The sequence below is a fragment of the Arachis hypogaea genome, chromosome 12, assembly GCF_003086295.3.
Source record: "Arachis hypogaea cultivar Tifrunner chromosome 12, arahy.Tifrunner.gnm2.J5K5, whole genome shotgun sequence".
Taxonomy (NCBI): domain Eukaryota; kingdom Viridiplantae; phylum Streptophyta; class Magnoliopsida; order Fabales; family Fabaceae; genus Arachis; species Arachis hypogaea.
In genome coordinates this window covers 5,799,847-5,819,321 of record NC_092047.1, presented here as the reverse complement: position 1 = coordinate 5,819,321, position 19,475 = coordinate 5,799,847, and the positions used below count along the sequence as shown (strand labels likewise).

General features: G+C 32.4%; 1 protein-coding gene across 1 annotated transcript; it reads left to right on the top strand.

Moving 5' to 3' along the window:
* The first annotated feature begins 14,776 nt into the window (after nt 1-14,776).
* On the top strand, nt 14,777-16,634 carry LOC112726562 (uncharacterized). Its single transcript, XM_025775991.3, has one exon. It carries the CDS (start codon nt 15,466-15,468, stop codon nt 16,444-16,446), a length of 981 nt encoding a protein of 326 aa, XP_025631776.1. The 5' UTR covers nt 14,777-15,465; the 3' UTR covers nt 16,447-16,634.
* The last annotated feature ends 2,841 nt before the right edge of the window (nt 16,635-19,475 follow it).

Sequence of the window (19,475 nt, the reverse complement as noted above, 5' to 3'; positions counted from 1 at the left end):
TTCTGAAGGTGTGATGGAGATGATGATATTGAGGATATAATTGTTCGAAAAACGATTTTAGAACTAAGTTCAACTTTAAGAACGATTTTGTATGCAAAAAAAAAAAAAAAGTTAAAGACTAAAAAATTTTCAGCCTAAACTAAAGAGACCAAAATTGTACTTAACCCTTCAAATTATTTTAGTTGCATATTATGTTTAGTTGAATTCATTTTAATTGTTGTGTTTGTTTAATCCCTATTTATATAATGTTATTGTCATTTTATTATTCCGAAACTTGTAAAATTAGTTTTGACATTAAAATTAATAAATTTTGGGTGGAGCTTATTTCTTTAAAAAAAATCGTATCTGCTTTTCGAATTAAAATCATTGATACAAACTAAGCTTGAATCAACACATGTGTCGAGGTTAATTGAACTAAAGCGAAATACACTCATTCAATAATTCCAAGGAATTACATTCTCTCCTCTGCATTTTTGTATACCTTTTCACCACAAGGGTCTTTAGTTAGTGTTAGCTTATTTATCAGCTTAGTTAGGATTAGTTGGTTGGTCAACATTTAGAAGAGCTTTCAATTAAGTTGTTATGATTTGTGAATAGAGGAGACAATAGGTCAAAATTATCAAGCCGATTTATCAAAAAAGTAAAGTGGGTTAGGATGAAAATTTGAACTTGCCAAATTTGCAGGATTTGACAGGGTGAATACGAAGGTTGATAGGTTTTTTTTATTTAAAAAAAGAGATGAGAACTACAAAAATATATATACGAAAATTAAAATTAAAATTTTCAAACATGTCTCTTTCATTTTTTTAATTCTTTTTTCCTTTGTATGAACAGATATTTAAATATCATTATTTATTATATATAAAAAATAATAATATAGTATTAAAGATATATAAATATAAAGGTATGTAAACAATAATGAAAGAGTTTGTTTATGTTATAAAATTACATATTTACCACCAAAAAAAAACTATTAAATAAAGGTATGTAATAAATGATTATATATTTAATAAATTATTAAATTTCAAATTGTGCTTACTATGGTATGGCTCGTCTTAGCCGATCATTATTCTAGCACGAGGTTGAATTTCTCTTCAAATTTGTTAGTTATACAAGGGAAAGGATATTTGATCAAAATTGCATAAAATATTCCTAATAATCTTAAAGCAATATGTTACATTCGTAAGAGAAAAACTATACCAAGGTAGTGGAGTGATACAGAAGTACATTTTCTTCTTAGTAATTTCGAGTTTATTTGAACTCTTGAACTGAACAAAATCTTTCTAAATTTTGTAGTTATAGGTTCTCAGATCATATCAGTTGAATTCCCAATAGTAAGTGTGAAGTTTCTTGATGTGCAAGGTATAAAAAGAACAATGTGATTATGCAGAAAGATGAAACAGAATTGTAAAAAAAAAGAGGTAAAAGGCTAAAAGAGTAATATTATTATCAATCCCGCTACGTACGTTACCAACAGTATTTCTGCCAACTTCTGCCAACTCTTATTTATGACTGTGTTTAATGGAAGTGTCTTTGCGGATGTGTCTAATAAAAATGTCTTTTTTATAGCTGTGTTTAATGAAAGTGTCTTTATAAATGTATTTCCTAAATGTGTCTTTTTATACATGTATTTAAAATATAATAATTAATTATTGTTGGTAATAAGTTGGCAGATAGTATATTGGTACCTATACTTTTTCTATTATTATTTTTGAAGTATTTAATTTGATTGTATATTATTGCTCTATTATGTTTGTATATATAGATATAGAAAATTAATTTTTAAATAATTAACGTTACTTGTTTTTAATTGCAAGATTTTTTTTGGATAATTTAGAGTTTAAGATTAGAATTTAGTATAGAATATAAAATTTAAGATTTATAATTTAAATTTTAAAAAATTGTTGGACCCGAAAATTTAGTATTAACGTGAGATTGGTTAGAGAGACAGAAAATTTACCCCCTTAATTAACTATTTCAGTTTTTAATCGAATCTTGGGATACTCTCTTTTTTTTTTTTTTTTCGCGTTTAGAGACCTAATACCTACTTATTGACCTTTATAAATTAAGTCGCATTATTTGAAATTCTAATCAAGTGATCATATATATAGAATCTATGATCACATAATTGTCATGCAAGACGAATTAGTGACGTAACATGTTTAAAATTCTAAAAAAAAATCAAACTAAAAACCAAATATGCTACTGTCACTTTATATATATATATATATATATATATATATATATATATATATATATATATATATATATATATATATATATATATTTATATCAGATCCATTTGGAGGGTTGGAAAAAATGAAAAATTCAGTGGAAGCTTGGAAGGATTGATAATAATGTGTTGTGTATTTATGTATCTTCATGCATGTGGCAATTATTGGGCGTAAACAATAATGAATCTGAATTTTGGACTTAATATTTTGACATGTTATTACTATATTTTTGTTCAATGAATACATACCATTAAGTGCAAGATAAAAATCGGATTGATGGTGACACTAATCGAAAAAGATTAGAAAACATGGTAGTGACAGTTATTTTGATCAATCAAATCCCACATACAATCCTAGCTAGTGATATATATATATATGCACAAAAATATGGAGACAAAGGGAAAAAATAGCATATGAAATGTTAATCATTGAAATTGCGTGCAGTTTTGATATGACATTATTGTAAAGCCGGGTATAAAACAGGATGCAATTGGGGACAAATAATCTTCTTCACTAGAAAAACTCTAATTAAACATAATAGAGAAGAATGAAGAACTAGGGGTGGCAACGGGGTGGGTAGGGGCGGATTTTTACTCTATTCGATTTTGTCCCGCTGTATAACAACTCGCATAAAACCCGTTCCGCTTCTATTCGCGGGTAGTAAAACGTTGAATCCTAACCTGCCCTTGCGGGTACCCGCCCCACCCCTACTCGTCCCTATAATTATTAAAATTCAATAAATAAAATTAAATTTCAAAATTTATATAACCATCATCACATACATAACATAAATTAAAGTAAAAATTTAAATATAATACAATATTATTAATCATTTACTAATTGTTTTACATATATTATACATATTATATATTAAAATGATATATATTATATATATAGCGGGGCGGGTATTACCTAAATCCGCCCCGCTAAAAACCCGCCCTGGTACGAGGCGGGTAATTATCTGCTCCGAGCGGGTAGGGGTGGGGTGGGTACCCGCGAGTTCGGGTGGTATTACCATTCCTACGAAGAACCAACATTTCATAGTTGAATCAACATTACAATCTCTTAATAACCATACATACATACATACATACATACATACATACATACATAGCGGAGGATTTGTTGGCCTTCAACAAAATCCATCAGCCTAATGAAGGTTTAACTAAGATTTAGGTTATATTTGATTAGAGTCTATACTTTATAGTTTATATGCACAAAATACATGAACATATTAGAATTAAAATATGTTTGGTACGGTTGTATTGAAACACAGAGAAAGAAGGACACAATATAATGGAACTGAAATATATTATCTCAATGTACAATTAAAAAAAAATTGCCACTTGAAATCTTTCTTTACAGAAGGTGAATGAGGATGAGGACACATAATAATGCAACAAAAAGGTATAGAGTTGCTTTTATGTACAACAATTTTAAACTACTGCCATTGTTATCTATAGTGATTAGTTGGTCACAAAATCACTGCCAATTGAGATTCACAATGATACCCTATGACAATTTTCTATAACGGTTTTTAGAATGCCAGGCTCATTGCTCTAGTCCTTAAAAAATGGTATCTTTTGTAGGAGTTTTGGCAACAGTTGTTTAAATTTTCATTTTGATTTTGCAGCGCTTTTGAACTGTTGCAAATCTTACAACATACAAGACACATTTGTTAGAAGTTTTGAACCGCCACCATTTACATATAATTTGTTTTACCGGAAAATTCCATCAGGTTCTTCATTTTCTTTTTTTTTTTCCAACTATTTAATTTTCATACAATACTACATAATTTATATATTGCAGTTAATTAAAGTATCAATACCATCTAAATTTATAATTAAAAAGTTAAGAAGTCTATTGCAGTTAAAAAGTCTAAAGAGAGTAGTGGTAGCTATTCTTAATTAGAATATGTGTATTAAAAGTATTCTGAAAATATGTAAAAATTTGTTGTTGAATTGGAAGGTCATATATCTTGCATATATTGTGATCTTGAAGGATATATATATATATATATATAGAAAGTAGGAACAGGAAGAAATAGATAGAACGTATAAAGAGTGTTGCATGATTCTCAAAAGAGGGGCAAAGATAAAAAGCGCCAAAGAAGATTGAACAATCAATGGTTGATGTACTCTTCTTTATTGCTTAATTTTAGAAAAGTATTATCCAGTGTTTGACTTAGGAGAATTAATATTTCATCAAGGCAAAAGAATTTTGTTATGGTCTCTCATGAACGTTCATTGAGAATAACTCCTCAAGAAACAGATCAAGTGCAACAAAGTACGAAAAAAGTTAAATCTCGAGAGAAAATGAATCTTAACCAGCTCAGTGATAAGGTTGATATAGCTCTAAATCCACATAATGAAGTTGTCTCTATACCGAAATCATCCTATAAGGATTCTTTATTGAAACCAATTGGCTCAGAAATCGATGAAATTTCTGATTATGATAAAGACATCGATGAAGCCACTCCAAATCTGGAGGATAAATGATACAAGGAAACCGAAGCTAACGTGGAGGAAGAAAAATTTTTTGACCCTTATCCAATTATTAACGTAACTAAAGAGAAATTCATAGAATGGTGCAAATCACATGGTGAGCAGCCTTTATCGTGAAGCTCTTAGTGGAGGACCCTGGATGGTGTCAAGACATTACTTAATCATCCAGAGATGGAGATCCTTTTTTCTCTCATATGAACAAGCAGTTTGGAAGATTGCGGTTTGGATTCGCATCCCGAATCTTCCAATTAAACTCTATAACTATTACTTCGTTTGGAGGGTTGGATCGGCTATAGAAGCCATGCTCAAGATCGACAAGACAACCTCAATTCACTCTCGGGACCGATTTGCCAGAATTTATGTGGAGATTGATCTTACAAAAAAATTTGTTCCAAAAATTTCTGTCATGGGAGAGCATCCTGAATGTTGAATATGAGGGGCTACAACTCATTTGCTTTAATTGTGGTCTCTATGGTCATAGAACCGATTAGTGTAACAACCCTCTAGCGAAAGGACACGATCACCAGTCGGAAACTAGTGCCGGGACTTTAGCCAAGGTCATGGTGAATGGTAACCACAAAAATCAAGGCAATCAAGCTCCCAATATGGATAGTTCGGATTACCAGTCAAATATGGAGACAAATCAAGACTCTCAATGGAAGTTGGTAACTACTCAAGAGGCCCCTAATTTCGAGCCTTGGATGATGGTGAGGAAACAGCTAAGGAAGTGGCATGAGAAAAGAATTGTAACATTTAAAGAAGCCCAATTTAGGAAATATTAAAACATTAACAAGGAAGGTTTTCGTATTAATCTTGAGCAAAATATGAAAAGTAGATCAAAATATAATATCCTATTTGAGAAAACATTAAATACTACACCTAACACAAATAGGCATGAGGAGCCCTACCACAACATATGCATGAATATTAATCCTATGAGGAGTGAGCCTATTAAGGAACTTGGGCCATCAAATCAAGTTGTGAAAAAAATCCTTAAACATGGAGTTGGAAAAAATTCCTAAATAAAAAAAGGCCCACTAATGCAAAATTTGGGCCCATTATTAAAGGAAATTAAAGATCATGAAGCCAACTAAGGCAGGAGAAAAAAATAGTTCCTCCAAAGACGATTCCATTAATTTGAAACTAGGAGATAAGACCCATCATAAAAATCCGAACTCTTTGGCTATGGAATGGGAAATGCTTGAATATATGAGGCGGATACAGCCGCAGAAACGTGATACTTTTGAAGCAAAGATAATGGCTGGTTGTGTGCTTGAAAATCATGTTGTCAATAACAGCTTTCTTAATTAGAAATCCTCTATTACCAGTAACCCTACGCCTCCGACAAGTGGTATTGTGTCGGTTTCCAGCAAACCACCTGATGAAAAAAATGGGGATTTGGTGGCTAATGCATGAGCATATTTTCTATCTTTTCCTAGTGAATTTGCATTTAATTTGTTAAGTTTAATCAAGAACTAATTATCTTTTAGCCACTATGTATGCTACTTTGAGTCTTGTGCAATTCTGTTTATTTTAGGTAGCATTTGGTTGGATTTGATGGAGCTTCCACAGAAAAAGAGAAGAAGGCTATATAGGGCAGGAATTGCTTAGAGGATGGAGAGGAAGCTAGCACAAATGGAAGGAGCATAAGAATTAAAAGAGTTGACCAGCGAGGAGCGACGCGTACGCGTGAAAAGCGAAGATGCACAGCGACGCGTGCGCTTACTTGACGCGTGCGCGTACTTGACGCGTACGCGTGACATGCGCCGCGTACAAAAAACGCAGAAAACGCTGATTCCTATTAGTTCTGATTTAAACTTTATTTTATTTGAAAATAGGAAAAGATATTATTTTAGTTTTAGAAAATAGATTTTAAATTAAGTAGGATTAGATATAAAAGAGAAAAGAAACTTCTCTTCTGGGGGGGATTCCAACATTATTCCACTTTTCATTCCACCTCAACCCAATTTACAATCCTAGTTTCCCACTCTGAACCATGAGCAACTAAACCTCCATTGTTAAGGTTAGGAGCTCTGTCTATTGTATGGATTGATACTATTATTTTTCTATTTTAATTCATGTACTGATTTATATTTCAAGGATTATTTTCCTTCTTTATATTATGAATTTGGGTGGAACAGAAGTATGACCCATGTTCTAATTGAGTTCTTGTATAACTTGGAAAAGCTCTTTACTTGAACAACAGCTTGAAAACATATTCTCCTAAATATCTAATTATCTGGATTTAACGGGATACGTGACATATAATCCTCTTATATTTGGGTAATTAGGATTTTTGTGGCATAATAACTAGAATTAAACTTCACCCCCTAATTGGAATTAATTGACCAAGGAATTGGCGGTCGATGAATTTTAGAGGAGACTAGAAAGGTCTAAGGAATTAGGATCTAGTCACATATAGTTTGCCATGAATTAAATCTTGCATGATTAGAATAAATTAATAAGAAAAGTCAATCCGGAAAATAGATAACTCTGAAGCCTTAACTGCTTTCTCCATATTTTATTCCCAACTTATTTATTTGCCTGTCTTCTGTTTAATGCTTTTTGACCTCTCAAATACTATTTTCTGTTTGTCTAACTAAGTAAGTCATTTAACCATTATTGCTTAGTCCATCAATCCTTGTGGGATCGACCTTCACTCACCTAAGGTATTACTTGGTACGACCCGGTGCACTTGTCGGTTAGTTTGTGGTTATAAATTCCGCACCAGTGGCTGGCAAGGATCTAAAGCAGAAAATGGGTTCTATCCACCATACTTGATCTTAGGTCTGGTGATCTAATCTATCTTATCGTTGTGTCCAATGAATCTGATAATCTAGAGCTGCAGGGTGCTAGAGGTAAAACATTTATTTCTTTGATTAAGGATATGAAAAAAGAATACCAAAAGTAGGGCTGTTTGGAGAAATTTGGATTTTGATGCTAGTTATATCGAGGAAGTAAGAGGCTACTCAAGGGATATAAGGTGCCTTTGGGATCCTGGCATTTGGAAGGTAGACATTATTTTTCATAATCATTAGTTTGTTCATATGATGGTTACTAATGGTGTTTCAACTTTCTGGCTGTTAACAGCTTGCTATGGAAGTCCATAGAGCGCTAATCAAAAAATTCTTTGGGAAATTCTCAGAGCCATTAGTTTAAATACTTATCTGCCTTGGTATGCCTTGGGTGACTTCAACGATTTGCTCCACGAGTATGAACACAAAGGAGGTACCGAAAATAACGACAGAGGTGCTTGCGAAGATTTTCAAACTTTCATCTTCGATTGTAGATTAATGGATCTCGGCTACTTCGGTTGGCCTTTTACCTGGAGAAGAGGTAATTTGATGGAACAATTTGATAGAGGTCTGGTAATTTGGACTGAAATATTACCTTTCCAGAAGCTAGGATAATGCACCTTCCCATGTTCAAGTCCGACCACTTTCTCCTGTGCCTTCAGTTCTCGTCTTCGATGCCGACTAACAGAAGAATGAGACCATTTAGATTCACTGCCGCATGGCTTACTCATCCTGATTTTGGAACCTTATCAATAATAATTGGATTATGCAGGGGTTTTGGAATATGGGTATGGTTACTTTTCAAAATGCTTTGAAGGACTGGAATTATAGGGTGTTTGGTAATATTTTCAAAAGAAAAAACCAAATCATAAGAAGATTGCAAGAAATTACAACTAACATGAATCCTACTGGAAATAATATCTTCTTGGAGAAACTCCAGAAAGATTTCTGGAGGGAGTATGAGGAGATACTTATTCAAGAAGAGATGTTATCGTTACAAAAATTTCGGTGCAAATGGATTAATTTGGGTGACAGAAATACCAAGTACTTCTACAATATCACTATGGTTAGAAGAAGGAGAAACAAAGTGACTTCTCTTTAAGATTGTGATTGAAATTGGATCTCAGATGATGATGCTCTTGAAAATATGGTGACAAATTTCTATTCTGAGTTATACAAGGATGACCTTTCTGATTGTCCATATATTCTCCATGGTAATTTTCCTACTCTTTCTCATGATGAGCTAATCAATATTGGGAATAATGTATTTGCCTTGGAAATTAAGAATTCTGTTTTTAGTATTGGTGGTCTGAAAGCACCAAGTAGAGATGGTATACATGTCATTTTCTATCATAATCAATGTGATAAAGTCGATCCTGACCTATGTAATCTGGTGAAAGCTATTTTTCTTGAACCTTGTAAAATTAGCGAGGTTAATGAAACGCTTATCACTTTAATTCCAAAGGTAGAGTCAGTCTCAAGCTAAAACACATGATACCTATAAGCTTATGCAACATTTCATACAAAGTGGTCTCCAAGATCCTTGCTAAGCGATTGAGAATGGTTATAGAAAATCTTGTTAAACCCACCCAATATAGCTTTGTTCTTGGTAGACAAAGTTCTGACAACATTATCATTACGCAGGAAGTAATTCATTCCATGAGGACAAAGAAGGGAAACACAAGGTGGATGGCTATAAAAATTGACTTGGAAAAAGCTTACGACATGCTCAAATGGAGTTTTATAAAAGATACTCTGGTTGACATCGGACTCCCTGCTCACGTTATTAATTTGGTCTGTACGTGCATTTCCACAGCCAGGATGGAGGTCTTATGGAATGGTGAAACCTTGGATGAATTTCTTCCTTCCAGAGGTATCCAGCAAGGAAACCCCCCTATTGCCTTACATTTTTGTTCTTTGTATGGAGCGTCTCACCCACCTTATCAGTGCAGCTGTGAAAAACTACTTTTGGAAGCCCATACGACTTAATTGGGATAACCCCGATCTATCCCATCTTTGCTTCGTAGATGACCTCATTCTCTTTGCTGAAGCTAGCATGGACCAAGCAGAGATTATCAACAAGATACCTGAGAAATTTTGCACAAGTTTCGGGCAGAAAGTAAATAATGATAAGACCCGAATTTTCTTTTCCAATAATATGGGCAACAATGTTAGGAAGAGATTAGTGAAACACTATTTCACAAGAACGGATGATCTTGGAAAATATATCGGAGTCCCCCTTCTTTACACAAGAACCAACTGCAATACCTACAATGAGATTATTGGCAAACTCAACTCTACGCTGAATGGATGGAAAGCTTTCACTCTATCTTTTGCAGGAAGAACAATTCTGGTGAAATCTATCCTTTTCTATATTCCTACTTATACTATGCAAACTTCTATTCTTTCTGCATCTACTTGTAACCTTATTGACTGTAAATGCAGGAGCTTCCTTTGGGAAGAAACAGATCAATCACAGAAAATCTATCTCCTCAATTGGAAGACTATCAGTCAACCTAATACTAATGATGGGCTTGGTATCTGGCATACCAAAGAGCTTAACCATGCCTTCATGATAAAAATTGGCTAGAGCCTTATAGAAAAAAGAGATGCTCTCTGGGTCAAAGTCCTCCAATCAAAATATAATTGTGGAAGCGACCTTCTCCCAAGAGTGAAAAAAAAGAATAAACAATCAAATATATGAAAAGGAGTGTATGCTTCTTGGTTTGATGTTCAAAGGAATTCTATTTGAAACATTGGTGATGGGAACAATATAAACTTTTGGAACCACCAATGGGTGCCAAGTCTCAGTCCTCTCAACAATTATGTTGCCCAGGTAAGTCAGCCTTATAATTCAAATGATGGACTAATAGACTTCCTTTTGGTTTGAGGTGAGTGGGATGTCGATAAACTTCGAAGATGGCTTCCAGATCCAGTGGTGAATAGAATTCTAACCATTTCTCCACCATCCCCGAAGAAAGGTCAAGACCAGATTGTTTGGGCAGCTTCATCGGATGGCACTTTCAATATGAAATCACCCTATTCTTCTCTCTAAAATAATATAGGAACTGCAGATCATCTTTTCAAGCTTGCTTGGAAGTGGAATGGCCCCGAAAGAATTCGATCCTTTATCTGGCTGGTTGCTCATGAAACTATTCTGACGAATACAAAACGAAAAAGAAGACACTTAACTATTGATGCAAGGTGTCATCAATGTAACTTTGTTACTGAAGATGCTCTACATGTTCTCCGCAATTGTTCCTCTGCAACCATCATTTGGAATCTCTTACAAGCCAACTAGAAAGTTCAAAACTTCTTTAACCTGAATATCTGGGAGTGGCTTTTGCAAAATCTATCTCACCAAACTGATTAGAACACTATGTTTGGAGTGACTATATCCTCCTTATGGTACTAACGTAATAAACTGGTCTTTGAAGAAGGAGCTGGCACCTCTCCCTTGGCAGTTGTGGAGTCAATCAAAATGTGGATTATGAAAATTACCAAACTACTGGACTTGAAGATTATTCCAAAGAATACGCACTAATTTTCTCATGATAGGCTAATTAGCTAATTACCCCTCCGAATCATTGGATGAAAGTAAACGTTGATGGCTCCTTTTTTGCACAAAAAAGAAGTGCAGCTTGTGGCGGCATTTTTCGAGACAATTTTGGAAGATTCATCAATGGCTTTTCTTGTAATATGGGCAGCTGCTCCATCATGCATGCGGAGCTTTGGGCAATAATTAGAGGCTTGCAAATTGCATCAACAAAGAAGTATAACCATCTCATTGTAGAATCTGACTCAGCTATAGCTATTAAATTTATCTCTAAAGGATGCCTTCTTCTTTACCCTTGTAACCCCTTGTAGAAGATATCAAAATTCTTGCTAATCGCATTCTGCAGATCATTTGGCGTCACACCTTGAGAGAAGCTAATTCGATCGCTGATCAACTTACAAAGAATGGACAGGACTTACCCTTAAGTCTTCATTTATTCGATATTCCTCCATCCAATATATCTCTTGGCTTATCTTTTGATAGCTATAGTTGTTTTAGAATTAGGAATGTTTTCTAATTTTTTTTGTTTAGTTTGTTTTTTCTATTTAGGGTCATTAACCCCTATCTTTTACAAAAAAAAAAAGTGTTTGACGTAGATTAAAATTACCAGTGCTTACTACTTATTATAAAATTAAATATACTTTTTTTATATCTATGATTTTTTTAAAATATTCCTAACTGTTAATTTTATTCAATTTAATCTATAATATTTTTATTTATTTAATTTTATTTCTAATATTTTAGATTTGTCAAAATTATTCTTAAATATTTTTAATTTTGCACCTAATATTTTAGATATAAAATTAACAGTAAGGGATAATTTTAAAATAAACCAAAAATATTAAGAATAAGTTAAATAAAAGTAAATATTAAAAATATTTTTAAAAAATCACAAATATTTGAGATAAAAAAATATAGTTTATCTACAAATTAATTGCTAAGGCAAGTGAACCTCATCTATTATGCACTCTTTCTGTTTTCAAATAATATTCATTGTTAAATCTTCACCTAGATTTAGGGATGTCAATGGGCAGGGCGGGGGCGGGGGATGCCACCCTGCTCCCATCCCTGCCCCTAGATTTGCTCCTCGTCCCCGCCCTCGTTCCCCGTTGTGGGGGAATATTACTCCCCATCTCCATTCCTTGCAGGGACCCTATTTCTCATTTATCTGATAGTTCTAACTAATTATTAATTTTCATATGAATAGAGCTGTAAGTATCCATCCTATACAAAAATAGCAAGATTTTATACAAAAAACCTAAACGACAAGATGATTACTTCTTTCAAAATGACGTAGTGGGGGGACGCAACGGCGAACTAGAGGACAAAGCAGTAGACGAGGTAGGAGACGCGACATCAGAGAGGAAAATGGACACAACGACATAGTTACGGAAAGGGACGCCATAAATAGAGAGCACAATGCAGTGAGGGTGATGGCACCGTGAAGTGTGAGGATACGGTGAGAAGGGAGAGTGGCGAGGGAGTGGCTGCAGAGAGGTTGGATGGAGTATAAACAGCGTTAGGGATCTTTGAATTGAAAAATGGTTATACAAATGAGGATTAAGAGTTTTGGGTGTGTGTGAAATGACTAAAACACATATATGAGAAAAATAGTGTGTGTGTGTGTCCCGCGCTTGTCTCGGGAGAATTTTGTCTCCTATCTCTATTCTCGGGGGAAAAATTCTCCACAGTCGGATCCCCATTTGAGGCAGTCTCTACAAGGATCCTCGCATCTCGCAGAGTTCTGCCATCCCTGCCTAGATTAAGAAAACGATTGAGAAGTATTTTATAGAATTATCTTAAATTAATTTTTTATATTTCTTCTCTTTTACATCCAATTAATATTTTTTTTAATTCATTACTAGTTATGTAATTCTTAGAGGTATGGTTGAGAAAATAAAGGATTGAATAAAATTTTCAATTTTCCAAATAAATAACTATTTGTGAACAAACTAAATTTTCGAAGTGTACAATTATTTAGAAAAGTAGAGGAAGTACAAGAGTTTTAAAAAGAGCAAACAAATACTCACCAAAAAAAAAAAAAGCAAACCAATATTAAACAGGATCAAGAGTGAATAATTAATAAATGATTAAATCAACGGCAAATTTATTATTATGAGAGTCCATGAGCATGTCATGTTAAAAATAGTTAAAAAAAACTATTATATATCAACAATTTTTTTTTTCAGTCAATATCTATCGATCTTTTTAATCATAAATTATAAACTCTAAATTTTAAACTCTCATCTTCCCAAAAAAAAAAGGCATTAAAAACGTTAATCTACAATAAAGTAAAAAATTGGTTAATATTAATTAATTAAAAGTTGATTTATATATTAGCTAGGGTGAGGGATACGTAGCTACAATGTGATATATATTGAGATAATAGCTTCGACTTGCCTCTTTCATACTCAAAGTCTTATGTGCTTTATTTTTGGGATGGAAGACAAATTAAAGATGAGCTGGTTAAGAGTGTTGGCAATGCAGTTTGGACAAATTTTGAGTCAAAAATTTATTTAATTCGAACATTAATTTTATTTGTAATGCAGTTTGAATTAGATGATTTAAAAAAAAAAAATTCGATCCGATCTGATCCAATTTTAAATGGTTTGAATTGAATTGAATTGAATTTACGATTCTGTAAACTAAAAAATTAAATACATATAATAAATTTTAATATTAAATTTTAAATAATTAACAATAACATAATAAGTCTCAACAATATCTTAAAAAATCAACGATAACATAATAATAGAAATAAAATTATAGGTTAATTAAAATAAATAAATAAATAACATTTTAAACATAAAATATTTATTCAATAATAATACATGAATAATATAAAAATATATAACAAATTAAAAATGCTATAAATATAATTGTGAATATAATAATAAAATAATAATTTTATAGCACATGGTGACTGGTGTGGTTTGGATTTGATTTGATCGGTTATAAAAAGTAAATTCGAAATTCGATCCGATCCAGTAGTTTGCAAAAGATAAAATTCATTCAAATTCGAATTAGTGCAGTTTTAATATATTTTCGATTTGGATCGGATTAGATGAGTTGTTTAATTTGAATTGGTTTGGATTTGGACATTTCTAAAACTGTTATATGAGGTTTTTTTTTTAATTTCTGGAGAATAGAATGCATAGGTTGGTACATATTTCCAAATGCTTATATTGTACTCTATTTCTATCGCCTTTTGGCCTGCATTTTTTTTAATTGTATAATATAATATATTATTTATTTCATTTTCATTAACTAAATTCGAGAGAGAGAGAGAGGGGGGAGGATATTCTTCATATTTTAATTCTTTTGATTGCTTAATCAGTTTCATTAATTTATTTTATTAAACAAATGAACTATACGTAACTGAAAGAAATAATAATAAGGACGATATTCAAATTAATAAATTAGATAAATTAATAAATTAAATTTTGTGTACATTCAATTATCTTGTATTTAGTGTTAAAGATATATAATAAATTTGTTATTAGTTTAAATTTGTTATTTTGTTTAGCTAAGATTAAATTTAAGATTTAATATTTTATTATTCAATCAGGTACAGTTACAATCACTTTCAGTTAAGATTATAATTGATTTATCTAAATATAATAAAATCTAATATAATTCATATATTTGAATTCATCCAACTTTTTAGTAAAGACGTTGTTATTTAGAAAAGTTTTAAATATTTCACATTAGATAAAGAAAAGGCCAATGCATAAATGCATTTTCTTTTTCAAAAAAAAAAATCAAATAGAGCATCTAGGTGGAAGATAAATACAGTCACATTCACCAACTACTTTCCTTTATTTATTCTATCTCAAATATGCCTAACTCTATAGTCTATAGTGAAAATTTAAAACAATAGAATACTACATATATGTTCATTTACATATTCTAAGGAAAAATATGGAAACAGGACTGTATCATAATCATACAAATTAAAATAAAATCTTTTTCCAAAATCAAAACTATATCATAATCATAACTATATAATTAATTCCAACCATATACGGCATTACTCATTACCCCCCACCTAATTTAATTTTTAAATGGTCAAATCCATGCAAATTAACCAGAATAAATAAAAATCCAAAACAGCAAAGAAATCTGATCTCTACCATTCGCTGACACAAAAGAAAGAATTTGAATAACTACCTTCAACTTCAGTAATCAGTACTTTACCTATATCTTCCATCTTCATCGTTCTTTTTTGTGGTCTCAAACTCTCAATAGTTGTCGCTACTCACAACAACGACGACAACAACAACACCGTCGTAGATTCCTATGTTTCTTTCCTTATTCTTCACAGATTCAACAAATAAGACCTTACTATAACAATTCTCACAAACTTCAATTAAATCATGAAAACCGAACAACACAACAATAATAAGAGACTACTCTCTTCACTTCTCAGAACAGCAAAGCCCGCGGCGTATTTTATCTTTCTTCTGCTAACTTACGCCATAGGTTACCTCTCCGCTCCCTCTGCCACGTCATCACAACCACCGCAACAGCAAGCACCGCCGTTTGCGTCGTCAACGCCGTTAAATGCCGTTTTTTCTTCTTCTGATTTTGACTCAACTTCCAACTCTGTTATTCGAGTAACAGTCAACTCCACAGAGCTCGACTCGTTCCGAGTCACGACTCGGTGCGCTGATCCGATCTCACCGGAACTCGTTAGACGTACTCTCGTCGACCGTCTCTTCAACGGTACGTCACCATTCAGCAACTTCCCGCCGCCGCACGCCGCTCCTCTTCTCCGGAGAACGACGAAGATCAAAGGATGGGGCTCAAACGGTGCCGTATTTGAGAATCTCATAAGGCGCGTGAAGCCACGCGTCATCGTCGAGGTTGGCACGTTCTTAGGCGCGTCGGCGATACACATGGCCGAGTTGACTCAGCGACTCGGCCTCTCGACTCAGATTCTGTGCATCGATGATTTTCGCGGTTGGGCCGGGTTCAGAGACCGGTTCAGTAAAATCCCGATGGTAAACGGTGACGTTTTGCTGTATTACCAGTTTTTAATGAACGCGGTAAATTTTAACAAAACCGGGTCAATTTTACCCGTACCTTTTTCAAGCGGGTCAGCACTAATAAAGCTATGTGAATGGGGCGTGTATGCGGATCTCGTAGAAATAGATGCGGGTCATGACTTCTTCTCTGCTTGGTCGGATATAACCCGTGGGTATCGAATCCTCCGACCCGGCGGAATTATATTCGGCCATGATTATTTTACTGCGGCGGATAATAGAGGTGTTAGAAGAGCCGTTGACTTATTTGCAAAAGTCAATGGTCTTAAGATTAAAATCGACGGTCAACATTGGGTTCTTTACTCTACTTAAATTCTATGATAGGAAAATATATATATAGTTTTTTCTTTTTAAAATCAAATATACATACTTTTACTTTTTTCTTTTTAATTTTTTTTTTCTTTTTGTAATTCTACTAGTACGGGATATTTTCACAAACATTGTTGTGATATTTTATTGCTATTCGATCTTATATGATATGATAGTGATTGGAAGATTAACTTCTCAGCAATACATGGTTGATAAGTAGATATGTATCGTAATCATAGATTTGATTTTTTGGGGTCTATATATGTAAGTGTTTCGAGAGAAAGAGAATGAGAGGGATGAAAGCAGAAGATGTTTTCATTAACTAAGGTTGTATGATTTTCGGAATTCGGAGAAAATGTTTATATTGAAAAAAAAACGGTTAGAGGCCCAAAAACAAACACAAAGAAAAACTAAGCAAAAGCTATGTATATAGTATGACTTCCTCTTTACTTGAATTGGTCTTTTTGGACAACATATAATTGGGTCTCCTTATATGAGTCTTTATCCCCAAAAATACAGTATAGGGGTAATTTCGGAACTAAACACAAGTCAGTCCAGACCCAAACATAAAAGAGATAAGAAATATCCAAACAAAAACATTAGAAGTTTTGAAAAAACAAAGGAGAGAAAACGAGCTGAGTTTTGAGTTGGAACTGGACCAAAAGTAGAGGAATTTATTATAGGCTTTCGGCCCAAGAATTGAAGGCTATTTATTCACGGTCAATATAAAAAGAATGTTATTCAGGTCCGAAAAAAAAAATGTTATTCATTATGAAACTAACAAAGGGTTAGTTTTTACTTATTAAATAATTACGATTACTCTACCAAAAAAAAGAATTACGATTCCTAAGGATTCGTCAAGTGGTCGGTTCACTTGTCCGCTTAAACAAGTGTTGAAGATTCGAATGTTATTTTTTATATCTATTGACTAATAACAAACTCATAAATAGAATTTAAATTTGTGATGAATTAGTCCTAAACTTGCAAGATTTACCATTGAAAAAAAAATTACTTCTAATGAAATCAAAGTCAAAGAGATTCATTTGTGTTTGGTAGTAAAAGTAAGGATTTATACCATATTACTCACTTCAAAACTACAATAAATTTCATACATACTTTACCTAATTAATTAATTATATTTATCTTACTAAATTACTTAAAATATGATGGATGTAATTGTTTAATTTATTTGCATAATATTTGTTTTGCCTGGATTTTGCTTTTTCTTCGACCTCGACACAAAATATCGATCAAGTTTGTATCAAAATCTTAATTCTGCAAATAGATATGACTTATTTAAAAAAGAATAGGCTCGATTCGAGAATTATTTAGCATTAATGTTGAATCAACTTATGTCGAAATACTTGTAATAAATTCTATCGCAAGAGAATAGATAAAGCTCACAATATATAATTGACAATATACAAACTTAAAAATAAAATACTTGAAGAAAATGAATAAAATAACATAAAAATATAAATAACAAGAAGAACGGTAAATGAAATAAACGAAGACTATAAGTAAAACGATAAACAACTTGAACTCTAAAATAAATGAAAAAGGAGATTAAAATACTAAAAGAAAAAAACAAAGCAATAAAATAAATTGGAAATAAAAGAGAAATAAAAGGAAGAAATAAAAAAATAATATAATAAAAATGACTCCAGACACTTGTACTGATATTTTATATTTTTCTTTGACATCAATATGACTTAGATTTTGTAAAATTTTGTGTGGTAGTGTAATATTTAGATTGAAGTTCCTGAATCTTTTTGAACTTCTTTTATTTATAGGTTATAAAGAGTGAATTGTATTGACACGATCTAACTTCTTCCTTTTTCTTAGGCCATGATCCTGTCTTTGACCATGAAAAATCTTGACTCTCAAATTTGAGTCTCACGTCTTCTCTTACCTTAGTTTTTAGACCACACGTTTGATATGGTGCATAGATCACGTCACATGTGATTATCATGCCTCGACTATGGAACGCTTGCTATATCGACTCCGCTTTGCATAGTAAGTTAAACCCTGTGTGCTAACGTTCTCATGGAACAACCCACTATTATGATATTTCGACTTGCATACCATTAACTCAATTATTTGTAAGGGTCGAATGACCGTTTGTTATACTATGATCGAGTTCTTTACTATGTCGAATTTTTACACTAACATTATTATATTAAACTCCAATGATTAATATGTTTACTTTCTAATTTTTTGCTCATTTTTTTTTATCAATTTTTACAAAGTTTTCGACTACAAAGGGAGAGGTGGCATCACTATAGATGCCAAACAAACAACACAACCATAACTAAAGTATAAGAAGGATCAAGTACAATACAACCTTTAAAACAAAACACCCTCTATCAAACAACTCCAAACAAAATACAATCCACTCCACTAAAAAAGAGATATCTTATCCCAAACTCTAAAGTTCCTTCGACATGGCCATCAAGATAAAAAGAGAATAGAACCAAACACAACTCAGAAAAATCTGTATTGTTAGCAGCAACTACATTACCAAAAACGGTCACACCAATAAATTCTTTGACAATCTTCAAATTTTGTAAAGTTTCTCCAAATACTAAAGTGCTTGAAATCGATCAAATTTGTAAAATGAATCTAAAATTTTTAAATTATGCAGCAAATTCAAAAAGTTATTTTTTTTTAAATTAAAGTTCTATTGTTTGTAGTCTATTTTTGATATCCAATGCACTACATTTTGATTATTTGACATCACTTGCAGGTCTTTAATTCTACCCATTAACTCCTCCAAAATAAATTATATCACATTTTTCACTCCCTGAAAATAATATTTGTCATGTTATGAAACATTATTTAATTTGGATTTAGTACGTTTCAAAGAGAAAGTCTAGGTGTTTTTTTGTTTGTTTGTTTAATTTTATTTATTTATTTTTATAAAAGAAGATTCTGTCTCTCAACATTGAAAGTGTTTTAAACAGTAGCTTAGAGAGGTTGCTTATAGTTAAGGGAAAAAAATAGTTTGATTAAACACTAATAATGATTATACA